The sequence below is a fragment of the Stegostoma tigrinum genome, chromosome 22 (assembly GCF_030684315.1).
Source record: "Stegostoma tigrinum isolate sSteTig4 chromosome 22, sSteTig4.hap1, whole genome shotgun sequence".
Lineage (NCBI taxonomy): Eukaryota > Metazoa > Chordata > Chondrichthyes > Orectolobiformes > Stegostomatidae > Stegostoma > Stegostoma tigrinum.
Window position 1 is genome coordinate 55,774,496 of NC_081375.1, and position 27,422 is coordinate 55,801,917.

At 43.9% G+C, this 27,422-nt stretch overlaps 1 protein-coding gene across 1 annotated transcript in view; it reads right to left on the reverse strand.

Annotated features, from left to right (window-relative positions):
• Positions 1–27,422, reverse strand: part of pkd1b (polycystic kidney disease 1b) — a 230,642-nt gene that overhangs the window by 104,135 nt on the left and 99,085 nt on the right. The window contains exons 19-24 of the mRNA XM_048555247.2: positions 24,825–25,412; positions 20,951–21,107; positions 15,081–15,336; positions 12,365–12,560; positions 3,510–3,677; positions 1,879–2,022 (exon numbers count right to left, since the gene is read on the reverse strand). Coding sequence (XP_048411204.2) covers positions 1,879–2,022; positions 3,510–3,677; positions 12,365–12,560; positions 15,081–15,336; positions 20,951–21,107; positions 24,825–25,412 — 1,509 coding nt within the window. The remainder of the gene's footprint in view (positions 1–1,878; positions 2,023–3,509; positions 3,678–12,364; positions 12,561–15,080; positions 15,337–20,950; positions 21,108–24,824; positions 25,413–27,422) is intronic.

Here is a 27,422-nt window from a genome sequence, read left to right on the forward strand (position 1 = left end):
TGTCTGTATTTGTTTTCCCTAACTTTCAATGCTCACCTTTAGGCAGCCATCATTTGTTACCAAGTTCTATTTCAGAAAGCCAATTGCTGAAGGGTAGAACTAAAACCAAGCTTTGCACATGCTTAATATTTACTGCATTACACATTACAAGTTGAAATAACTCCACAGAAGTCAGCATCCCAGCAAGTCACCCATTATTCACCCATGCACAGTACATAGACTCTAGCTTGCTCAGAACCAGTCCCAAGAACGAGGAGACTTTCTGAATCTCCTGTTTTATTTTTGTGGTCTCTTGTTTATATCTGTCAGCCAGGGCTCTCTGATTTGCCCAGTTTAACAACCACAATCAGGGATCTCATACTTGACAAGATCCACTTGGGCCTCATTCCAATCAGTACACGAGCATACAACTCCTCTCCCTGTAATTAATTATTTTTAAATCAACCTCCTTGGGCATACGATGAAACACCTCCAGGAAAAGTGGGACTTGGCTCAGAGGTAGATTTTTTGATTAACCCATTCAGAAGTGTTCTGACAGCGTTACCACCTGAAAAGCAGGTGAGGTTTGCAACAAAAAAATCCGGCTCAGATGCAATGACGCTATCACTGTGCCACAACAGACTTTAATGTCTATTTACAAGAGCTCAGGTGAATTCCAGGTTATTTCCCAATATCTGCAGATAATTACAGATAGCTGACACATGCAAATAACAAAAGGGTTACGACTAAGCCAAGCTGAAACTGCATTGTGAAACTGATGAACATGTTCCAGTTTCATATGAGTGCAGGAAGAGACAGCAGATCAAACTTAGTGGCAACTGATATCAGTTTGCATCAGGACAGCTAGGAAAGGCTATGCATGTTGAATTTTCTTTCTTTGGAAGTGAAAGACTTGTGGGAATCAGACAGGCAGTGGTCAAGCATGAGAGTGGGTGTCTAACTGAAATGTAACCTTGTGAATGTAAGGGAGAGGCAGGATTGGATGGAATGACTAGTTTTGGTACGGTATAAGGTAAAACTGACCTGATCCTGGAATCCCTAGAAGATGTCCTGCTGATCTGACCCTCTAAAGTGCATCTGATTCAAACCTACCTCCTTTCCCCATTCTCACAGCCCTGCATTTCCCTTAGCTATTCCACCTAACCTGCACATCTTTGGACTGTGGGAGGAAACCGGAGCACCTGGAGAAAACCCACACAGACACAGGGACGATGTGCAAACTCCATACAGTCACCTGAGGGTGGAATCAAACCCAGGTCCCTGGCACTGTAAGGCAGCAGTATTAATCACAGGGCCAGCATGCCACCCACTGCGATGCTCTGCGAGTATTGAAAATATTTCTGGAGGTCAAACAGGCTGACGGCTGTTGTGTAAACTTTGCAAACTGGTGAGGTTGACAAATGTCAGAAAAGAACTGACTTAGCAGCCTGCTTGCCATTCCCAACACAGTTCACCTGTTCCTTAAAGCCTTAAAGTCACAAAAGGTGCTACTCTTTCTTTGTGCCACCAACCCATGCAACTCAGAACCTTGAAGTGGAGGCCGGGACGTTAAATGTCTTCAAGGCAGAGAGTGATAAATTCTTGATCTCACAGGGAATTAAGGGCTACGGGGAGAGTGTGAGTAAGTGGAGTTGAAATGCCCATCAGCCATGATTAAATGGCGGAGTGAACTCGATGGGCCAAATGGCCTTATTTCCACTCCTATGTCTTATGGTCTTATGGTGCATTTGAGGAAAGGTGAACAGTCCACACTATAAATGGCAACATCTAGACTGAGCCCTATTCTTGGTTTTATCTTAAGAATATCCTAAGGACAAATGACTCCGTGGCAGTACCACAACCGGCATCCATTCAAGTTGCTGATGTGACCATACTTACACGCTGCCAACACATCCTTCTCCACTATCCCTTCATTCTTCTCGTTCTCCACTGATAACCAGTCCTGAGCCAGGAAATAGTACATAATGTCAGTCTGCTTGTCCCAAACTGCTACGTGCTCCAGGTGCCAAGAGGGGCTCAGTCCTGCAGAGAACAGCAATATTTAAAAAGGAGTCTGTCCACACAAGGAAATGAACCATTCTGCATATACGTGGTCAACTGAGAAACTTAAAAGCTGTTGGAAAATTGTTCTGGAATTTCCGATTTCCACTCGCAGGAGTGTAAGGTCTCGAAATAACCCAGTTACCTACACACTAAGGGTGGTAGATATTTAGAACAAATGGCAGTGGATGCCAGCTGTCAGCTTTAAATCTGAGATAGATAAATTTTGTGAAGCAAGATATTACAGGATATTAGCCAAAGGCATATATATGGGGTTTAGCCATGGAGGTTTAGCCATGCATCAGCCATGAACTGCTTTGAATGTGGCCCTCAATTGTCTGATAATGCTGTGCATGCCAACTAAGATCACAGGTCACATCCAATACAAAAGCTATTAATCACTATCAACAGTTACTCTTTAATACTTATTTTGATATTTCAGTCAGTTCAAAGTAGTTATTGTTTAACTCTGAGCAATTCCCATAAACATCTGAATTTCTACCCCTGCAATTACAAATAAATATGAAATAGAGGTAGCCCATTCAGCACCTGAAGCCTGCCAGTCTAGAAGATTTGATCTTCCCCAGACATGTGTATGTCCAACTCAGATTCTCTGTGATGTTTAATCATGCAAGGGGCTTACATCACTCTAACATGGTAGAATGTTTAACTTAGTCAAACTGACAGCTTGTCCGTGATGATAAAAATCAAATTTAGGTGATATTATGATAAGCAGTAAATGCTGGCAACATTGAGCAGGCAAGGAAGTATTTATAGTGTTAGCAATAGTGTTAGAGTTCATGTCCTAACATTACGACAGCAAATGTACTTCATCATGTGAGTGACATTTACAAACTAAATTTAAAAGCTGCAATAAAAACAGAAAAATCGTACAAATACAGATCCATTCTTGGAAGTATCTTGGAGAAGAAAAAATAGCCAGGATCAACTTTGGGATGTGAATCCATTAGTACAGTTGAAAGGTATTCAATCTTAAGAAGTGTTTCGATGTACACTTGAAATGCCATAGCATACAAGGGTACAGGTCAAGCGCTGGAAAAAGAAACTGAGATAGATAAGTACTTGACGCTGAACGCAACATAATGGAGCGAAGGGCATATTTTCTTACTAAGAACTCTCTGACTCAATAGTGAAAAAGAACTATTCTCAAGTGAGAAGTGCTATTACACCCACTGTCCATCTACGCCATTCTTTGTGGGTTGACACTAAATCAAGTAATGTATTCCCTGAGCAAAATTGGGTCAATCTGCTGCCTGACCCTAACAAGACTATCAGTGACGATCTATTGAATGTGACACAGTGATCAGGCTTCATGAAGACATGTAATATACTAAACATTACAAATCAATGTAGAGCTGCGCAAATTTAGCATTCAGCTGGTAGGTCAGAGGTCATTGCTTCAGCTGCCACTAATCCAGAGAAGTCTCCAATTGCTCACTTGCACCTACCTGTGTTATCATGCCAGATTCTGATCTTCCAAATCTCACCCAAATTGGCATCTGTCTCAATCTGAAAAATGTCCAGACTGTTTCTCTGGAATGCTCCTTCCTTGTCCAGGTGGCGGGACCCACTTTTGTTCAGGCCATACAGACTGATGCCCACATGGGCTGTAGTACCTGAGAAAAAAAATAACTTGCACTTCTACAGCACTCTTCATGGCCAAAGGCCATCCCAGTGAGTCCCGCAGCCAACATTTCACTTTTGAAATGGTACAACTGTTGTAATGTCACATTTACAACAATTCACATGAATCAAACCTCCCATAAACAACAATGGAATTCCAATGGATGATCTACTTCAGTGATACTGATTCAGGAACAAATATTTACCAGGACACTGAGGCTAACCTTGATGAGCTTTGTGATTAGGCAGCATGGTGACTCAGTGGTTAACATTGCTACCTCACAGCACCAGGGGCATTCATTTGAGTCCAGCCTTAGGTGACTGTCTGTATGGAATTTCCATGTTCTCCCTGTGTCTGGGTGGGTTTGCTCCTGGTGCTCTGGCGTCCGCCCACAGACCAAAGATGTGTAAGCTAGGTAGATTGGTCATGCTAAATTGTCTGTAGTATCCAGGGATGTGTAGGCTAAGTTGTAAATGCAGGGATAGGGAGAGGTCTGATTCTGATGTTCTTCAGAGGGCTGGTGCAAACTTGATGGTTCGAATGGCCTCTTTCTGTATTGTAGGGATCTTGAAAAAAATGCAGACCTTCTAGACCAGGAGGCTCGGGTTCAAATACAATCTGCTCCAGAGGTATGTTGATTACAAAAATAGGTAAAATCTTCAAAAATTTAGAAAGATTATAAAGCAGACCTCCCACCCTTGACTGGGGGGGGGGGTCTTGGGTTCTAGTCCCACCTGTTTGAGAGGTGTGAAATAGTATTGCTGGATGGATTGATTAGAAAATATAAAGCAGACCTTGTCCCTTCCTTCTCTCCCTAACCCTCTTCATTTTTGATGGTTTGCATTGCCCACAATGGGCTTTAATAAATGCTGAATTAGCTACGTAAGACTTTTTTTACTGGTGATGGATAGTAGTTAAGAAAAACACAAAATAAAGTCATAGTGGTTTTCGTAGTATGAATGTCTCACATGGTATGTAATTGCACTTAGGAGTATTAAAAAAAAATCAAGCAGACCCTCCTCGGGGATCGAATAGTATGCTTGTAATGTCCTTACCTTTGCGCTAGGAGGTCCAGTTCATGTCCCATCAATTCCAGAGGTGGGAAATAACATCTTTCATAAGGAAATAGGTTGAAAAATAGCAGACCCTCCAGTGATAACTGGTTGGTGGTTAGTACTTTACAAACGAAACAGTCATTGTGATTTTGGTGCTGGAAAATTCACTCAGTTGTGTGTGATAACACTTCTGGGCTACACAAAAAAAAGAAATACTTTTGATGCTTTGAGAGAGAGGTGAGGCACCATGGGGATACAGTGTTTTATTTCATTCTGCAACTCCATTTTGATTTAGTACCTTCCCACTTTCCCTCCACCTCCCACAGTTTTGATGATTTATTTTGCCTGTAACAGGCTTTGCATGTAAATGTCTAATCAGTTACATAGAACATAGAACATTGAACAATACAGCGCAGAACAGGCCCTCCGGCCCTCGATGTTGCGCTGACCTGTGAATTGATCTAAGCCCCTCCCCCTACACTATCCCATCATCATCCATATGCTTATCCAAGGACTGTTTAAATGCCCCTAATGTGGCTGAGTTAACTACGTTGGCAGGCAGGGCATTCCATGCCCTTACCACTCTCTGAGTAAAGAACCTGCCTCTGACATCTGTCTTAAATCTATCACCCCTCAATTTGTAGCTATGCCCCCTTGTACAAGCTGAAGTCATCATCCTCAGAAAAAGACTCTCACTATCCACCCTATCTAATCCTCTGATCATCTTGTATGTCTCTATTAAATCCTCTCTTAGCCTCCTTCTCTCCAATGAGAACAGGCCCAAGTCCCTCAGCCTTTTGTTCATAGGGCCTGCGTTCCAGACCAGGCAACATCCTGGTAAATCTCCTCTGCTCCTTTTCCAATGCTTCCATATCCTTCCTGTAATGGGGCGACCAGAACTGCACGGCAATATTCCAAAGGAGGCTGCACTAGCATTTTGTACATTTCCAGCATGACATCACAGCTCTGGAACTCAATCCCTCTACCAATAAAACCTAACACACCATAAGCCTTCTTAACAGCACTATCAACCTGGGTGGCAACTTTCAGGGATCTATGTACATGGACACCAAGATCCCTCTGCACATCCACGCTACCAAGAATCTTTCCATTGACCCAGTATTCTGACTTCCTATTATTCTTCCCAAAGTGAATCACCTCACTTTTATCCACATTGAACTCCATTTGCCACCTTTCAGCCCAATTCTGCAGTTTATCCAAGTCTCCCTGTAATCTGCAACATTCTTCCACACTGTCCACCACTCCACCGACTTTAGTGTCATCTGCAAACTTACTAACCCATCCACCTATGCCTGCGACCAAGTCATTTATAAAAATGACAAACAGCAGTGGTCCCAAAACAGATCCTTGAGGCATACCACTAGTAACCGGACTCCAGGCTGAATATTTTCCATCACCACCACTCGTTGCCTTCTTACAGGAAGCCAGTTTCTAATCCAAACTGCAAAATCTCCCTCAAGCCCGTGCCTCTGTATTTTCTCCAATAGCCTACCATGTGGAACCTTATCAAAGGCTTTAGTGAAATCCATGTACACCACGCCAACTGCCTGACCCTCATCCACATGCTTGGTCACCTTCTCAAAAAACTCAATGATGTTTGTGAAACACGACCTGCCCTTGACGAATCCATGCTGACTATCTCCAATCAAATTGTTGCTTGCTAGATGATTATAAATCCTATCTCTTATAATCCTTTCCAAAATTTTTCTGACAACAGACATAAGGCTCACAGGTTGATAATTACCTGGGTCATCCCTGCTGCCGTTCTTGAACTAGGGCACAACATTTACAATCCTCCAGTCCTCTGGTACTAAACCTGTAGATGATGACTCGAAGATCAAGGCCAAAGGTTCCGCCACCTCCTCCCTAGCTTCCCAGACTATCCTCAGAAAAATCCCATCTAGCCCAGGGTATTTATCTACCTTCACAACTTCTAGAATTGATAACACTTCCTCCTTACTAACCTTAATCTTTTTAATTCTAGTAGCCCGTAACTCAGTTGTCTCCTCTACAATATTCTCCTGTTCCTCAGTGAAAACAGATGAGAAATAATCATTTAGCAACTCTCCGATCTCCACAGGGTCCACACACAACTTCCCACTTCTGACTTTGGCCCTATTCCTACCCTAGTCATCCTCTTATTCCTCACATACCTATAGAAAGCTTTAGGGTTCTCCTTTATTCTACCTGCTAATGTCTGCTCACGTCCCCTCCTTGCTCTTCGTAACTCTCTCTTTAAATCCTTCCTAGCTAATCTGTAACTCTCCATCACCTCATCTGAACCATCTCGTCTCATCGTCCCTCTTCCGCTTAACAAAAGATGCAATTTCTTTAGTAAGCCATGATTCCCTTACCTTATCACTTCCTCCCAGCGTGATAGGGACAAACCTATCGAGGACACGCAATATCTGTTCCTTAAACCAGCTCCACATTTTGATTGTCCCCATCCCCTGCATTTTGCTAACCCATTCTATGCCTCCTAAATCTTGCCTAATTGCATCATAATTGCCCATCCCCCATCTATAATTCTTGCCCTGTAGCATGGTCCTATCCCTTTCCATCACTAAAGTAAACATAACCGAATTATGGTCACTCTCTCCAAAGTGTTCACCTATCACTAAATCAAACATCTGGTCTGGTTCATTACCAAGTACCAGATCCAGTGTGGCCTTCCCTCTTGTCGGCCCTTCGACATACTGTGTCAGGAAACCATCCTGCATACATTAGACAAAAACTGATCCATCCGACGTACTAGAGTTAGAGCATTTCCAGTTAATGTTGGGGAAGTTAAAGTCTCCCATAATGACCACCCTGTTCCTTTCACTCCTGCCCAGAATAGTTTTGCCAATCCTCTCCTCCACATCCCTGGAACTTTGCGGAGGCCTATAAAAAACTCCCAGCAGTGTTACCTCTCCTCTCCTGTTTCTGACATCAGCCCATTGCATCTCAGTAGACAAGACCTCATCAAAAGTTCTTTCAGCCACCGTTATACTGTCCTTGCACAAGTGGTTTTACCGGTGCTGGTTAATAGTTAAGAACAAAAACAAAAGTAATGATGATGTGATGTTGGGAAAGGCTTGCAAGAACAAGAAAAGAAATTGCAGGCCTTGAAAGACTGTTGTGGTGTAGTGGTAGTGTCCTTACTTCTAGACAAGAGACTCAGGTTCAAGTCCCAGTTTCTCCAGAGGTGTATAGCTACACAGCTGGACAGATAGACTTAAAAAAGATTACAACGCAGACCCAGCAATTGACTGCATGGGTGTTTTACACTTTGCATTTGAAGCTTAAAAAAACAAAAAGAAGTTTCAATGTTTTGGTGGTGAGGCAGCTGTTGAGTGGTATGAGATAACACTAAATATTAAAAAAAATATATAAAGTAGACCGGTCAATTGGCTGCATGGGTGTTTTACTGGTGGTGGTTAATGTTTAAAAACAAAAAAAAGGTCATTACGATTCGCTGATGATAAAGTAGTTCAGCTGTCCATGACTGTCACATTACACAGTGGCTCAGTGGTTAGCACTGCAGCCTCACAGCGCTCAGAACCCGGGTTTGATTCCCGCCTCGGGCGACTGTCTGTATGGAGTTTGCACATTCTCCCCGTGTCTGCGTGGGTTTCCTCCGGGTGCTCCGGCTTCCACCCACAGTCTGAAGATGTGCAGGTTTGGTGGATTGGCCATGCTAAATTGCCCGTGGTGTTCAGGGGTGTGTGGGTTATGGGGGATGGGTCTGGATGGGACGCTTCAAGGGGCGGTGTGGACTTGTTGGGCTGAAGGGCCTGTTTCCACACTGTAGGAAATCTAATCTAATCTAATCTAATCTAAACTCACCACACCACTGAAATTTAAACTTTCAGCTCAAGTCTCTCAGATTGGTCTTAAATAATCAATGTGGAAGTGAGGCAGGGTAATGAGAGCCCCTTTAAAAGGGCTGCGCCTTTAATGGGGACAGAGGTTACTGGTATAGAGATTATCTGAATCAATGAGTACCAGGGGGCAAACTCTCCTGTGTATGGAGTCATACCTGACACATAGGATGACTGTCATGGTTGTTGGGGGTCAAACATCTCAGATCCAGGACATCTCTGCAGGAGTTCCTCAGGGTAGTATCCTAGACCCAACCATCTTCAGCTGCTTCGTGAATAGCCTTCCCTCCATCACAAGGTCAGAAGTGGGGATGTTCGCCGATGACTGTACAATGTTCAGCACCATTCGTGGCTCCTCAGATACTGAGGCAGTCCGTGTTTATATGTAACAAGATCTGGACAATATCCAGGCTTGGGCTGACAAATGGCAAGTAACATTCATGCTACACAAATGCCAGGCAATGACTGTCACCAATGTCAGACAATCTAACTGTTGCCCATTGGCCCTTAATGGAGTTACCATTACTGAATCCGCCACTATCAACATCCTGGGGGTTACCATTGATCAGAAACTCAGCTGGACTCACTGCATAAACACAATGGCTAAGACAGCAGGTCAGAGGCTAATAACACTGTGGCGAGTAACTCTCCTCCTGATTCCTTAAAGCCTGTCAACCATCTACAAGGCACAAGTCATGAGTGTGATGGAATATTTCTCACTTGCCTGGATGAGTGCAGTCCCAACGACACTCAAGAAGCTTGGCACCATCCAGGAAAAAGTAGCCCGCTTGATTGGCACTACATCCACAAGCATCCAATTCCTCCATCACCAACACTCAGTAGCAGCAGTGTGTACTATCTACAAGATGCACTGCAGAAACTTACCAAAGATCCTGAGGCAGCACCTGCCAAACCCATGACCACTTCCATCTAGAAGGACACAGGGTAGCAGATACATGGAATACCACCATCTCCAAGTTCCCTCCAAGCCACTCCCCATCCTAACTTGGAAATGTATCACCATTCCTTCACTGTCAATGGGTCCAAATCCTGGAATTCCCTCCTAATGACATTGTGGGTCAACCCCTAGCAGGTGGACTGCAATGGTTCAATAAGGCAGCTCATCACCACCTTCTCAAAGGCAAGTAGGGACATGCCAATAAATGCTGGCCAGCCAACAACCCCATATCCCACAAGATGAATAAATTTAAAAAACTTCATTCATGCTTAATTTTGACTTCCCATATGATCTGCTGGAAAAGTTAGGTTTAGATTAGATTCTTTACGGTGTGGAAACAGGCCCTTTGGCCCAACAAGTCCACACTGCTCCTTGGAGCATCCCACCCAGACCCATCCCCCTAAACACTATCCGCAATTTGGCATGGCCGATCCACCAAGCCTGCACATCTTTGGACTGTGGGAGGAAACCCATGCAGACATGGGGAGAATGTGCAAACTCCGCACAGACAGTTACCCCAGGTTGGAATCAAACCTGGGTCCCTGGCACTGTGAGGCTGCAGTGCTAACCGCCAAACCACCGTGCCACGCCACAGTGGTTACAGTAGAAACTGTTGGGAATCCATTCTACATATACCTGGAACAGTTTGAGCTATTAGGATGCTTGCCGAATAGAAATGGGTTTTACCATGTGATTTCTTGCACATGAAATCACTTACTGTTTTCACTGGAAACAAGTGACTTTGAAGAAGTAGCTAATCAAAACTTTCAATGATATAAGAGATGGGGTTTATTGTATTAAGTTGTGGGAAAAACTAGCTTTCACTTTGAATTTAGAATTTTATATGTCCAGGAGTCAGTAAAGGAGGCATCTCTGAAGCTACAGCCCTCTCTGATGAAGGGTCTAGGCCCGAAATGTCAGCTTTTGTGCTCCTGAGATGCTGCTTGGCCTGCTGTGTTCATCCAGCTTCACACTTTATTATCTCTGAAGATAAAGGCTATTTTCCTGAAATCCTGTTGGTCAGTCAAAGTTTCTGGGGACCACCAGTGTTTTAGTCTGCCATTGAAGTGGTATACTGTAACTACATTCTAGAAACAGAAATTCAAGCTGGTTGGAATCAGCATTGAAATAAATCTATGGCTATCACCAAACTAAGTTGCATTGGCAGGAAATCCAGTGTGAAAAAATCATCAGATTTTATCCTCTGTTTCTAGATCCATGTCCCACAGAAGTTTGTTGGTTTCCTTTTGACTTGTTAAAAAAATCATCTCTGCAGACTTTTTGTGTTGTGTATGTGTGTCTATGTTTGGAAATAAGGGGATTGTGTTTTAATTCTGGACTGCAGCTTAGATGTTAATGAGTTGTTGCCACTTAATTTAAGAATACGTTTTGTTGAGAATAAATGAGATTATTTTGTGTTCGTTAAAGAAGTCAGGTAAATGTTTCTTTTACACAGGGTGAAAGCACAAAGGATGGAATTGGCCATTTTGGTGATTAAATCAAAACATGTATTTCATGCTATGACGGGTGAAGTGGTGGTGTTTGACTATCAGCACAGTCCTCCCATCACAGTAGACAGCTTGAGTTCAAGAGCTGCGAAGTTATGCCCCAGCTACACAAAAGCCTGGTTCGGCCACATCTGGAGTATTGTGTCCCGTTCCGGCCACCTCATTACAGGAAAGATGTGGAAGTGTTAGAAAAGGTGCAGAGATTTACCAGGATGTTGCCTGGAATGGAGGGAAGGTCTTACAAGGAAAGGTGCAGAGATTAGATTAGATTCCCTACAGTGTGGAAACAGGCTGTTCGGCCCAACTAGTCTACACTGCCCCTTGGAGGATCCCTCCCAGACCCATCCCCCTATCAGCCACACACCCCTGAACACTACAGGCAATTTAGCATGGCTGATCCACCTAGCCTGCACATCTTTGGACTGTGGGAGGAAACCAGAGCACTTGGAGGAAACCCACACAGACACGGGGAGAATGTGCAAACTCCACACAGACAGTTACCCAAGGCTGGAATCGAACCTAGGTCCCGGCACTATGGGGCTGCAGTGCCAGCTTTTCTCTTTAGAATGATAAAGGATGAGAGGTGACTTGTAGAGGTTTACAGAGGTATGACAAGAGGTATAGATAGAGTAGACAGCCAGAAGCTTTTTCCTAGGATGGAGGTAGCTTTTACGAGGAGACATAGTTTTAAAGTGAAAGGAGGTAGATAGCGGGGAGACGTCACAGGTAGGTTCTTTACTCAGAGAGTGGTCGGGGCATGGAATGCAAGGCCAGAGAGGGTAGTGGAGTTGGCCTCATGAGGGGCATTTAAACGGCTATTAGATAGACATACGGATGATAGTATAAAGTAGCGGTGGAGGTTAGATAGACCTTAGGTTTAGGGTAAAAGTTCGGCACAACATCGTGGGCTGAAGGGCCTGTACTGTGCTGTATCGTTCTATATAAATTCTAAGACAATCAACAATTGTGTTAAGGACTTGTACAACAGAGCTTCTGGAATTCACTTTGACCAGGAATTTTATAATACGAGTTCTCAAGGGTTAGTCTCTTCTGTTTCTGGCATTAACTAGAGCAGTTGCTACATATATTTATTTTAAACTAGCTGCTTGCATTATCTTGGAATGGCTTTGTGAGAGTTTCTGCATCTGATCATCATATATTTACATGTGGAAGAAAAAGAGGAAGATATCTACAGGGCAAAATCTTAGATCTTATCTTCCTAGCGTCTTGCTTCTGTCTAATGATTATTTTGATACTGTAGTTAAATATTTTACCTGCATTTCTGCACCAGCCAGTCTTCACCATGACTTCGTACTTGTACTGCCCATGCTGCCCACAGAGTGGGATAATACCAACACGGTTGATATCGATGTAGTCCAGCTTGTGGGCAATGAGTGCCATCACAGTATAGACAACAAACACCAAGGTGCAGCTGATTGCCACCACAATGTTCTGGACTGGCTTGTCTGCCTGCAAATCACAAAAGATCCATGTGAGACTGGGAGGCAGCCACAGAGGCCTTATTGCTCCACTCTATGGGCTGCCTGTGGCAATTGTTTCAAACAGCTGGTTCTCAAAGATTGAGCACTGAATCTGGAACTGGCTGCTAAAGGAAGTAAACAAGTGACAAACTGATGGACAAAGGCAATAACATTACCAGCGCTGTCCCCCCTACAACCCTGGCTTCAACAACCCGTTTACGTGCCCATATCCCAAACCCCCAGCAGCTACTCCCGGCTCCTATTTCCACGGGTTCTATACACGGCTTTGTGAGGGGCAGGTCATGCCTCACAAACCTTATCGAGTTCTTTGAGGATGTGACTAGAAAAGTTGATGAGGGTCGAGCTGTGGATGTGGTGTATATGGACTTCAGCAAGGCATTTGATAAGGTTCCCCATTGTAGGCTCATTCACAAGGTCAGGAGGAATGGGATACAGGGGAACTTAGCTGTCTGGATACAGAATTGGCTGGCCAACAGAAGACAGTGAGTGGTAGTAGAAGGAAAATATTCTGCCTGGAAGTCAGTGGTGAGTGGAGTTCCACAGGGCTCTGTCCTTGGGCCTCTACTGTTTGTAATTTTTATTAATGACTTGGACGAGGGAATTGAAGGATGGGTCAGCAAGTTTGCAGACGACACAAAGGTCAGAGGTGCCGTTGACAGTGTAGAGGGCTGTTGTAGGCTGCAGCGGGACATTGACAGGATGCAGAGATGGGCTGAGAGGTGGCAGATGGAGTTCAACCTGGATAAATGCGAGATGATGCATTTTGGAAGGTCGAATTTGAAATCTGAGTACAGGATAAAGGATAGGATTCTTGGCAGTGTGGAGGAGCAGAGAGATCTTGGTGTGCAGATACATAGATCCCTTAAAATGGCCACCCAAGTGGACAGGGTTGTTAAGAAAGCATATAGTGTTTTGGCTTTCATTAACAGGGGGATTGAGTTTAAGAGTCGTGAGATCTTGTCGCAGCTCTATAAAACTTTGGTTAGACCGCACTTGGAATACTGCGTCCAGTTCTGGTCGCCCTATTATAGAAAAGATGTGGATGCTTTGGAGAGGGTTCAGAGGAGGTTTACCAGGATGCTGCCTGGACTGGAGGGCTTATCTTATGAACATCAACTAGCCACAAAACGACATGACCCACTATCACTCGTATCCTTACATACAGATAAGGAAGGACACCACTTTGATTGGGACGACACATCCATCCTAGGACAAGCCAAACAGAGACATGCACGAGAATTCCTAGAAGCATGGCATTCCAACCAGAACTCCATCAACAAACACATTGGCTCCAAATCAATCTACCATCCCCTGAGAAAAAGAACAGGAAATGACATCACCAACGCAGGAAATGATATCACCAACCCAAGGAAACCTAACCAGATAAATAGAAAGCGGGACATAACACCAGTGCTTCATCGGAGGCTCACTGATGATGTTACCTAGAATGGTGATGAAACATCTGAAAACTAACCTTCCAGCTCAGCGAGCAAACTCACATCCAGAGCCTCAACCTGAGCTACAAATCTTCTCAAAACTCGCTTATGAAGAGAGGTTGACTGAGGTCTGACTTTTTATTGGAGAAAAGGAGGAGGAGAGGGGACCTAATTGAGGTATACAAGATAATGAGAGGCATAGATAGAGTCGATAGCCAGAGACTATTTCCCAGGGCAGAAAAGGCTAACACGAGGGGTCATAGTTTTAAGCTGGTTGGAGGAAAGTATAGAGGGGATGTCAGAGGCAGGTTCTTTACGCAGAGAGTTGTGAGAGCATGGAATGCGTTGCCAGCAGCAGTTGTGGAAGCAAGGTCATTGGGGTCATTTAAGAGACTGCTGGACATGCATATGGTCACAGAAATTTGAGGGTGCATACATGAGGATCAATGGTCGGCACAACATCGTGGGCCGAAGGGCCTGTTCTGTGCTGTACTGTTCTATGTTCTATGAATTAAGTTTGGAATAGTCACCACAAAGGCAATTGAGATTGCTGTCAGTTGTGCTCAGGTCACAAGTGACCTGAGTCAATTGTAAGAGGAAATCCTTGCCAATTAGTTTCCTTTGGGCACTGCATCAATGGTGTAGCTCACACACCAGTTACAAATCCTGGTCTAGTATCAGTCATTGGACATGAAGGCCTTGTAACCATTGTCCCTGATGTTCAAAGTGTTAGTGTATATACAGTGTTAGCAATAGGAGTTACAGCAGAGAATGGCTAATAAACTGGAGATTAACTGGAGCTTTCAGTAAAGCTGTGATAGGTCAGCCTATTGCAAAGAATTGTCTGTTCCATAGAGACACGCCAATTAAAGTGACATATTTTGAGAGAGAACTTGCCAAATAGAGGTGTGTTATTAGGAGGTTATGTTATAGGACAATTTTCAGGGAGGAATGACCATGAGACGAGGGTTTCGTGGTTTAATTGACAAAATATTTCTGGCTGAAACCCTTGTTGAAATGTTCAAGAACAAACGCGTTGAGAATATACGTACCGGTGCAAGAAACTCCACCGCATTTGGAGACACAAAGAGGCTGGCTCCGAAGAGGGTGAGATGCCGAGTGAGGCACACAGCTTCCTCCAGCCTGGTCCAGTGTGTGGGCACAATGCCTTCTGTCCTCCACTGCAAGCTCTGGAAATCGAAGTACTGGCAGAGCGAGGTGTATATGGTGATTGTGATACTCACTCGGGCAGAGGAGAAGCGGTTGGAAACAGTGACAATCAACAGCTCAGTGGTGCTGTCATATACCCTGCAACAACCAGGAGTTAACAGATAAGTTTAATGACCCAACCGTAAGGAGACAGGAAAGCTAAAGGCATAAGGCTCCTTTCGATGATCCTTCTTCACAGGTGATTTTCTCATGAGTACAGGCCACTCACATGGGCTGCTTTGTCCTGGATGGTGTCAAGCTTCTTGAGTGTTGTTGGAGTTACACCCATCCAGAGAAGTGGGGAGTATTCCATCACACTCCTGACTTAAGTCTTATAGATGGCAAACAGGTTTTGGGGAGTCAGGAGGTGAGTTACTCACTGCAGTGTTCCTAGCCTCTGGTCTGCTCTTGTAGCCACTGTATTTATGTGGCAAATATCAGTACAGTTCCTGGTCAATTTCCCAGGATGTTGACAGTGGGGAATCCAATGATGATAATATCTTTGAATATAAAGGAGTGATGTTTAGGTTGTTTCTTATTGAAGATGGGTATTGCCTAGAATTTGTGTGGCGCAAATGTTATTGGCCACTTGTCAGCCCAAGTCCAGTGCTGCATGGAATACTTCAGTATGTGAGAAGTTGCAAATGGTGCTGAAAATTGTGCAAAAAATCAGTGACCATCCCCACCTGCCCTCATGATGGAGGGAAGGTCATTAATGAAGCAGCTGAAGATGGCTGGGCCTAGAACATTGTCCAGAAGAACTCATGGAGTAATATTGCAGGAAAAAGATAATCTATTGCAAACAACCATACCATCTTCCTATGTGCTAGATATGACTCCAACCAGCAGAGAGTTTTCTTCTTGATTCCCATTTATATAAACAGAGAAACCAGAAGCAGTATCGGCCATTCATCCCTTCAAGCCTACGCTACCATTCAATATGGCTGATTTTCTATCTCAATGTCATATTCCCTCTTTCTCTGCAGACCCCTTAATGCCTTTAATATTTCAAAAAATATCTGTCTCTTTCCTGAGTATATTTAGTGTTTGGCTTCCACAGCCTTCTGTGTTAGAGAATTCTACAGGTCCACCATCCTGAGTGAAGAAATGCGTCTTGATCTCGGTCCAAAATTACCTATCCCAACTTGTCTCAATCACCTTGAATACTCCTGTCATCCTCCACATAACTCAAACTTGGCATTTAGGTTAGGGTCATCAACAAACTTCGAAAATAATACATTTGGTTCTGCGCCCAAGTCATCGAGAAGGACATACAAGACAGGCCAGTCCTATTTTTTTTTGTAAATGTTATTTATTCATTTATTGTCAGTTGTACCGAAGTACAGTGAATAGCTTTGTTTACAAGTGATACAGAAAGATCATAGTAAGCAAAGGATCAAAAAGACTTAGACAGAGGCATTGATGTTACATTGCACTGGGTGTGTGCTAGGTGAGATGAATCCTGGACTTAACCTGAGATAAGGAAGTCAGGCAAATATCAAATGGAGAGCATTTCACAATGTCATCTGTTTCTAGACTCCCTGATCAGGGGGAACATCCACTGTGCATGTAGTTTACCAGCCCCGTATAAATTTAATACATTTCAATCAAATTCTCTCTCATTCTTCCAGTGAATACAGGTCCAACCAAAATATTCTCACCTCAAAGAACAGTCCTGCCATTCCTGATATCAGCTTGGTGAACCTTCACAGCACTTCCTCTCTGGCAATCATATCCTCTCATAGGTAGAGAGACCAAAGCTGCACACAATTTGCAAGGTGCAGTATCACAATATCCCGTACAGCTTTAGTAAAGACATCCTTACTTCTGAACTCAAATCCTCTTGCAATGAAGGCCACAAACCATTTGCCTTTCCAACTGCTTGCTGCATCTGCCTGTCTACTTTCATTGACTGATAAGGACGCCCAGATACCTTTTAATTTTCACATTTCCTAATGTATCACCAGTTAAATATTACTCTGCCTGTCTATTTTTCACACAAAGCATATAACCTCTCAAACTTGGCATTTAGTTTAGGGTCATCAACTAACTTTGAAAATAATACATTTGGTTCTGTGCAAAATGGGCCAATCCTATTTTTTTTTTGTAAATGTCATTTATTCATTTATTGTCACATGTACTGAAGTACAGTGAAAAGCTTTGTTTACAAGTGATACAGAAAGATCAGAGCAAGCAAAAGATCAAAAAGACTTAGGCAGAGGCATAAAGATTACACTGCACTGGGCGTGCGCTAGGTGAGATCAATCCTGGGCTTAACTTTAGGTCAGGAAGTCAAGCAAATATAAAATGGGGAACATAACTGTTAGATTCAAGGTCAATACAGTGTGGAGCTGGAGGAACACAGCAGGTCAAGCAGCATCAGAGAAGCAGAAGAGTCAATGTTTCAGGTTGGGACCCTAGATTAGGAGTCAGGACTGTATTGGCTCTAGCTCCAACATCTGCAGTTCACTATTCCCCCATTGTTAGATTCAAGATTGTTATGGAAATGGGCAAGAATGGGCCTGAAATCAAAGATTTAAACTGGGGTGTGGGGGGCTCCAGCAGGAAAAATGGACTGGGAGCAGACACTTTCAGGTAAATTTGCATCATGACAGTGGGATGCATTCAGAAAGGATTTATGGAGAGTACAGAACTAATGCATTCCAAGACAGACACAGTGTGTGACCAACAAATCCAGTGAACCCGAAATATCAAGAGACATACAACAATGGATAAAGACAAAAAGGCAAGCTTATGACAGATACTGAGGGGTCAAACAGCAGAAGCTTTATAAGAGGGCATAACGTGCAAGGAGGAAACTAAAAAATGAAATTGGGGGAACAAACAGATGGCATGGAAGAATAATGGCAGGCAAAATAAAGAAAAATCCTGAATAGTTCTAGGGTCAAAGAATAACAACGGAAAGAGTAGACTCTATTAAGTTACACATTGGCAATTTATAATTGGAGCCGGAGGATATAGGTAGAGTTCTAAACAAATACTTTGTGTTGGTGTTCAATAGTGAAAGGGATGATGTTAGTGCAGAAATCAAGGAGGAAGACTGTGATATGTCTAAAGAAATTTGCATTGATTCTGAATGGTCTGGCAGACTTAAAAGTAGCTGAATAAAATTTATCCCAGGTTGTTGAGTCAGGCAAGGGAGGAAACAGTAGGGGCACATTCTGATTACAGGAGACGTGTCGGAAGACTGGAGGGCCGGAAAATTTTGGAAGTAATTTATACTTGGAGACGCGGGGATTAATGAAGAACAGTCAGCATGGTTTTGTCACAAGAGGTCAGGTCTGACCAATTTGATTGAAGTTTTTTAAGTGGTGACTCCATTTTCAGATGAAGGCAATGATTTTGATGTGGTTTACTTTGACTTTAGCAAGGCTCCAGTTAAGGTCCTGCATGGGAGACTAATAGCAAAGGTAAGAGTCCATTGGGATCAGGGAAATTTGGCTAGTAGCATCCAGAATTGGCTGAGTAGTGGAAAGCAGAGGGTAATGGTTAAGGAGTGTTTTTGTGACCGGGGTCTGTGTTCAGTGGGGTTCCAGAGGGTTAGAGGTGAGGCGCTAGCTGTTTGTGCTATGTATAAATGATTTAGACTTGAATGTGGAGGGTTGACCAGTAAATTGGCAGATGATACAAAAATTGGGGAAGTGGTAAATAAAGTGGAGGATAGTCCAAGATTGTATGAGGATATAGACAGGCTGGTCAGATGGGCTGATCAGTGAGAAATGGAATTCAATCTAGGTAAATGTGAGGTGAGGCACTCGGACAGGAGAAACAAGGCAAAGGAATATATGGTGAATGATAGGACCCTTCGAAGCACTGAGGATCCGAGAAACATGGATATGCAACTACACTGGTCCCTTAAGGTATCAGGACAGAAAAATAAAATGGTTATGAAGGCATGTGATGAAATTGCCTTTAATAGCCAAGGCAGAGAGTTTAAGAGGAGGGATGTGGTGCTGGAACTGTATAAAACTTTGGTAGCCCACAGCTACAGTATTGTGTGTAGTTCTAGAATCTACATTATAGGAGGGATGTGATAGCACTGGAGAGGGTATAAAGAGGATTTACCAGGATGTTACCTAAGCTGAAGAGTTTCAGTTATGAAGAGAGATTGGACAAGACTGGGGCTGTCTTTCTTGCAGCAGATGAAATTGAGATGGGATGTGGTAGAGATTTATAAAATTATGATGAGGGTAGAGAAGGTAGATAGGAAGAAACTTTTCCCCTTGATGATGGGGCCAATGTTTAGGGCATTTATTTAAGGTAAGCAGCAGGACCTTTCGAGAAGATGTGAAAAAAATCTTTATACTCAGGGGGTGGTCGGAATCTAGAAACTCATTGCTTGTAAGAGGGTTAGAGGCAGAAACCCTAATATAATGAAGATGTATTTAGATGTGCACTTGCAATGTTAAGGCATACACGGAATCGGGCTAAGTGTTGGAAAAGGGGATTAGCATAGATGGGGGAGTGCTTTTGACTGGTGAAGACTCGATGGGCTGAAAGGCTTTTCTGTGCAGCAACCTCAATGACTCTAGATGGAGTCCAAGCACTAACCCTTGTGGTCACCCACTAGTCACTGCTTCTCACCTGGAAAAGTCTCATTTATTCCCACACTCTGTTTCCTGCCTGTCAACCAATTCTCAATCGATGCCAATGTATTATCCCCCAGCCCATTTGCTTTAATTTTGTCCAATCATCTCTTCTCAAAAACTTTCTTGATATTCAAATAACTCACATGTGGCATTCTTAGATCTCATTGAACTGCTCCAGATTCTGTAGAATTCTGGAATATATCTACCAATTCATCCAATATTTCAGGGCCATATCCTTTAGTACTCGGGATCGAGATTATTAGACCTGGGGACTTGTCAGATTTTGGGGAAAACACAGGAGATTGGTGTCAGGTAATGACACTCACAGGAAGAACAGGTTTGAACACATTGAGGCCCCTCCTGCTACATATACTCAGTGATTCCTTGCTGGGTCAAAACCATGGAATTCCATCCTGACAGGCATTGTGGGTCTTCCAACACCAAACGGGCCACAGTGATTCAAGAAGGCAGCTCACTTTGTCAAGGGCAGCTAGGGATGGGCAGTAAATACTGGCCCAGTCAGTGATGCCCACATTCAATGAATGAATTTTAAAAATCTGTTTTAGCAAAGCATGGAGAAGTCCAAGTACGCTTCTTGTAAAGTGATAAACCCTGAGTAGCTGTGACTTTTGTGTCATACTTCAGGTATGTTACATATAGTTTCCACACCGAGTTCCACCCCTCTCTTCAATTTCAGTCTGGGCGAGGATTCTGAGATATTTCTAATGAATGGTCACTGACCTGAAGCATTAACCCTGTTTCTTTCTCCACAGGTGTGGACTGATTTCGTAAGTTTTTCCAGCATTTTCAGTATTATTTCTCCAAACAGCTATGGCTGGACAATTGTTCCTGACTGTTTGATGCCAGGATATCAAGTACAAAGAATATGCAATGGCTGAGTATTACCCATTGCATCCAGTAAGGAGGGATCTCCAGCAAGTGACTTGCTTGAGGAAGATAACAGGTTATAAAATACCTCAATGTGTCTACGTCATCTATGCAACCTCTCCCAGTTGTTTCTAAAATTGCTGCTGACCTCTGTGTCGGAAGCTCAGAATCAACTCTATTCTCAATCACAACACAACATGAGAAATTATACTCACTCAGGAGATAGGAAAATGGTGTGCTCGACAGTTGAATGTTCCCTGGTGGGATGCAGAATAATTCCTCTTGTTGCATTGTATGGGGAACCATTAAACAGTGGGTTGTTGTGGACATGGAACTGGACAAAAGGGTCTGGGTCCTGGGCACCATGAAGATCTGGGGAGAGAGAGAGATTCAAAATCATCAGGGTAAGACTTGACATCATGGCAAAAGTCAAAATTGATGGGCTGGCAGCTGACAATTCTCTCAGTAGAGAAATGGGTTTAAAGAGTGCCCACTGAGTTCAGCTATTCAAGAGAACCCTGATTAAGGGTTAGAAATGGGACGGTGACAGTTTGTTGCAAGTGTACAGAAACAACCTTGTCTTTTTAGAGATAACATGGTGTGGAGTTGGAGGAGCACAGCAGGCCAGACAGTATCAGAGCAGCAGGAAAGCTGGCGTTTCAGGTCGAGACCCTTCTTCAAAAACCTCCATTTCTGAAGAAGGGTCCCAACCCAAAACATCAACTTTCCTGCTCCTCTGATGCTGCCTGGCATGCTGTGTTTCTCCAGCTCCACAATGTGTTATCTCTGACTTCAGCATTGGCAGTTCTTACTATCCCAATATGTCTTTTTCAGTTTGTTATTGAGATGTCAACTATCCTGAAGGTACGGATTCATACTGAGGTTTGATTCTATGTGTGCAGGTCATTAGGACAGGAGATCACGTTCTTTGTCAGAGAGGTTGGTTTTAAAGATTAGAGGTAAAGAGGAAGAAGGGTTTAGGACTGAATTTCTAAAGCTGTAAATCTGGCTTTGTTAAGGTACAACCACCAACAGTGGTGCAAAGGAGGGTGAACAGTTGTTAATGGGGGCTGTTAGTGGCTAACAACAGGGGGGTGTGTAATGTCAGGCTATATGATACCAAGCCCTGGTGTGTGGGGTTGGGGTCTAAGACATAGGAGAGTTTAGGCCCTAAAATTATTGAACTCAATATTGAGTCTGGAGGGCTGCAGTGTCCCCAAGTGGAAAATGAGGTGTCGTTCTTTAATCATATAGCCTGCCATTACACACTACCTATTGTTAGTCACTAACAGTCCCCATTAATACCGTTCACCCTCCTAGCCAGATCTTTATAAACTCCTTTGTCTATCCAACTGCTTTTCTTAGATAACAAGGTATGGAGCTGGTGGATGAACACAGCAGGGCAAGCAGCATCAGAGAAGCAGGAAAGCTGACGTTTCAGGCCGAGACTCTTCTTCAGAAAAAAAATGCTTTTCTTTCTCTTCAGGCTCCATCCTAACGTTTACTCCCCACCCCATTCCCCTCCTTATTCTCTGCATATAAACCATTATCTCCCCAGCTACCATCAGTTCAGGGGAACAGTCACTAGATCTGAAACATTAATTCTGATCTTTTTCTTCACAGATACTGCCAAACCTGCTGAGCTTCCAGCAACTTCTGTTTTTGTTCATGATTTACAGCATCTGCAGTTCCTTCAGGTTTTTGTTAGTTGAATTGTCTTGTGCTGTGATAAATCAGTACAGCAGATTTTCTCCTTTAAAGGGCATACGTAAACCAGATTTATTTTTTAACAACAATGGTTGCATAGACACAATTAGATTTTTAAACTGTTTTTCCCATCTTCCACGGCAACATATGAACCTCTAACCCCCAGAACATTCCCTTGGTTTCTGGATTATTAGTCCACAACAATATCACTGCACTATTGGCTTCCCCATTTTCTACAGATGAACAATTAAAGAACATGATGATCATTTGAACCATTGTGCAGCAGTAAACATGGAGTGCTGCATGACAGAATTTGCTGCAAGTTAGGATAAGTTAAGAACATGCTCACCTTTGCCAAACAGTGATGTAAAGATTGTAATTACACTGTTAGAACAGAATAGAATAGAATAGAATCCCTACAGTGTGGAAACAAGCCATTCGGCCCAACAAGTCCACGTCAATCCTCCAAAGAGCATCCCATCCAGACCCATCGAGCAACTCTAACCCAGTTGCTCAATTTTTGAAAGACAAACAGCACAAAGTAAGTTGATGGAACCTTTCCTACTGGGTAGGGGTCCTGTTGATGAAGGGTCTAGGCCCGAAACATCAGCTTTTGTGCTCCTGAGATGCTGCTGGGCCTGCTGTGTTCATCCAGCCTCACATTTTATTAACCAGGGGTCCTGTTGAGTTGACACTCATCCAATTCACTGTCCACTTTGCTCCTGTTGCTTTTATTTTCCTCACACTCTGTCATTTGATACTGTATGGAGATCTACGTATGCCCCAATCAACAGCATTACCCTCAACAAACCCCTGTACTGTCAGTTTGAACAATTCCAGAAAGTCAGTGAAATTCAATTTTCCTTTCAGAAATTTTTGCTGTGTCTTCCATAATTCTTCCCATGTGGCTATTAATTTTCTCCCAAATTATTGTTTCTCCACCACTGATTAAACTGACTGGTCTGTAATTGCTGGGCTGAGACTTACAAACTGTAATTCCTCAATTCCTTTGGACCAGCAATAATGAGGGGAGGAATATTTACGGTGTCTTTTTGAAAACCATACTAAGGTTTTGGAACAAAAACAAAGTTGCTGGAAAAGCCCAGCAGGCAATGATTTTGGGCCTGGCTGGACTGAGCTGTGCAAGTATCCTGAGTGTCCGACAAACACTTACAGGCCCAGGATCTGTGGAGAGTCCTTCACTTCTTTACCCAGAATCCAGTTGCTGCCAAGCCCTGCAGGATTTATGATGTGACCGGAGGCTGGTAACAGCAGTTCTTACGGTTTGGGGGAGGTCTCAGGGGCTTGGGAATTGTGAGGTTTCTCTGTGCGCACTACTCACTCCATAAGGGAGCAAAGGCCTCCCCACCCCTATCTCCATTGGGCAGTGTGTTTGTCCATGCCAGGGGCATCAGCCACTGTTCCCAACTAAAACCAGGGTGAAACCAGCAGTTCCATGTCCCAGTGAGACCATCAGAGGCAGTCCCACACATTAAGAGAGCACAGAGGCTGGGACTCCTTGGAGCCCATGATTAGTCAGATTAAAATGGGCATTGCTCTCTCTCTGAGTCGCATTACCCTCTGTTCAGGGTAGCCCTGTAGGAATTGGAGGTCCTGTGGGAAAAAAACCTGAGAGAAAAAACAGAGGTAGTGTGAAACAAGTAACACAGCAACAGTTCACAGTCACTCACTCCTCCCATTTTAATGGTCTCAATCCTCCCTAGTCATCTTCAGCTGAGATCAGAGTTAAAATCTAGGGCCTTAATATCTTTTCTCTCTCTACATCACTACATTTTTTTAAGTCCCAAGTGTGGGGTGGAATGATGGTAACATAATCCAGGTTAACGTTGGGGGACATGGGTTTGAATCCCACCACAGCAGATGGTGAAATCTGAATTCAATAAAAAATTATAATTAAAAACTAACTTAATCACAGAATTGGTACACCTGTGAAGAAGGCTATTTGGCCCATTGTGCCTGTACCAGCCCATTAAGTGAGTATCATTACATAATACTAGTCTCTGGCTTTATTCCCATATCCTTGCACATTATTTTTATTCAAATCCATGCGCTCTTGAATTCCTCAGTTAAACCTGCCTCCACCACATTTCTGTGCACATCCTAAGAGAGACCAAGTGATGACTGTTAATTGTTGTAAAACCTATTTGGTTCATTATCACCCTTTTGGGAAGCAATCTGCCACCACAACTGATCTGGCCTACATGCAGACACACAGCAACATTGTCAAGTTATAAACACACTCTGAAATGCTCAAGCAAGTCAATCGATTCTAAGGCAAGCAGGGACAAGCTGTAAATGCTGGCCTGGGCAGCCATGCTCAAACAAAAATGTTAAAATACAGAGAACTGAAGAAAGATGTACCTATCAGCGTGAACCGCAAGTCAATGTGGAGTCCAGCTGCACGGTTACTATTGACAGGCCGGACAGTGAAATTCACACTTTCTCCAGGACTCAGAGTTTTCACTGTCACTGGGTGTTCCCGCTGACGGGGCCTCCGGTCTGCTAGGGTGACACGGATGGACCTTTCTGTGGCAAGACCGTTGATTGGGACTGGAAGCCCTTGTGAGCTGCTCAGCTCCATGGATCCGAGATGGGTGGAGACACTGTAGTTGCTGATGGTGCCTCCTGGGAACGGATTGATCCTGAGGCTCATTGTTAGCTGGATGAGCTCACGGTTTGCTGACAGTTGGCTGGATAGAGCCTGGGGGATGTGGAAGAGGCATTGCTCACCAGGCCATGCACACAACAGGTTGAAGGGGTCCACTCTCTTCCCCTGCACGTCGATTTCAGAGACAGATAATAGCAAGGGCTCCTCATTGAGAACCCGAGAGCGCATGAGAGCCTGGACAAGTTTGCTGATCAACTGGAAGATGGTTGCAGAGGTGAACAGGTCATCTTGCCTCTGGGTTCCATTATTTGCACCAACATCAATCACAGGCAACGCAGCACCTGCACAGAGTGACAGAAAACAAAAGATGGGTGAAACAACACATTGTTCAGGCAGCACAGTGACAAACCCTGGGACAGGGGCAGGGTTTGAGCAACTCCAAAGGCAGGCATAGTGAGTAACCGCGATTAAACCCAGGAATAAAAGGCAGGGAATGGTCAGGAACAACCCAGGAAAGACTGAGAATAAGACTGATGAAAGTGATGGTAAAAGTACAGAAAGGTGAGGCCAGAGTAGCTAAGACATGTGACAGAGATGAGCACTTCATTGTCTCCCTTTCTGCTCTCTCGATTTTAGCTGGGTGGCAAGATCTTGCTGAGGGGGCAGAGACTTTCTGAGGGTATAGGACCTTCAGGAGTGGATGGATCCTTGCTGAGGGTGCAGGATCTTGAGGAAAGAGCAAGTTCTTAAGGAGGGGAGCATGGTCTTCAGGAGGGCACTGGCCCTGAGGAGGGTGTGGGTGTGAGTTTATCAGCAATGTCCTCATGCTCGATAACACAAGGAACTTGAGAAAGGTATGAAACAACCTGCCTCTCTGAGGGGTAACTGCTGCCTTCCTGGGGAGAAAGGCGTGTAAGCTGTTGCCTCCCTGTGATGAAGCTAAGGCACAGCCACTTCATTAGAAAAGGGATCTTCATCTCAGTAAAATGCAAGCCTGAGGTCACACCAGTTAGTGCCCTGGCAGATTAAGTCAGTTTACAAAAGAAAAGCTCTAAGTGAGTGATTATATGCTCACAAAAAGAAATGCCAAGCATTTATATAATTTCCTGGGATATTCGCACATGCTCTCTGGCAAACATCATAGTTCTGAAGTGTTATTTCTGTTACAAAGCAAGAAATATGGCACTGATCTTTGCACAGCGAGCTCCAGGAGTTTGATTTTTAAAGATACTTGTTGGTAAATAAATATTGGGAAACCTTTACATTTTTACTTGTAACAACACTTAGGATCTTTCACATCCATTTTGACAGTGTAGCACTGCCTCAGTGCTGCAACAGAGCATTCCCTCAGACACTGCAGCACTCCCTCGCTGCTGCAATGGAGCGTCCGCTTAGACACTGCAGCACTCCCTTGCTGCTGCAATGGAGCGTTCTCTCAGACACTGCAGCACTCCCTCGCTGCTGCAATGGAGTGTTTGCTCAGACACTATAGCACTCCCTCAACACTGCAATGGAATTTTCGCTCAGACATGGTGGCACTCCCTCAGGGCTGCAATGGAGCGTTCACTCAGGCACTATAGCACTACCTCACTGCTGCAATGGAGCATTCCCTGAGGCATTGTAGCACCCTCTCAGTGCTGCAAGGAAACATTCGCCCATATACTGCAGCATTCCCTCACTGCTGCAATGGAGTCTCAGCTTAGAACCATGTGGCACTTCTTCTTTCTCCTTATTCATTCATGGGGCATGGGCATCATTGCCTGGCCAGCATTTACTTCCCTTCCTGAGGTGCCCTTGAGAAGGTGGTGGTGGTGATGTTCTTGAACCGCTGCAGTTCACTTGCTGTAGTTTGGCCCACAATGCCATACGGGAAGGTATTCCAGGAATGTGACCCAGTGATAATGAAAGTACTGTGATATATTTCCAATTCAAGATGGTGAACGGCTTGAAGTGGTGGTCTTCCCATGTATATGCTGCACTTCTCTTCCTACATGGATATTGTTTTGGGTTTGGAAGGTGCTGTCTAAGGATCTTTGGTGAATGGCTGCGATGTATCTTGTAGATATTATACGCCACTGACAGTCAGTGCTGGAGGGAATGGATGCTTATGGATGTAGCACCAATCAAGGGGTCTGCTTTGGCCTTGATGGTTTTGAGCTTCGCGTGTTATTGGAGCCACACTCATCCAGGCAAGTGGGGAATATTCTGTCATGTAGATGGTGAGCAGGATTTGGGGAATGAGGATATGTATTATTCAATGCAGTATTCTCAGCATCTGACCTACTCTCGTAGCCACTGTGTTTATGTGGTGAGTCCAGTTGAGTTTCTGGTCAATCGTAACTCAGTGGCGA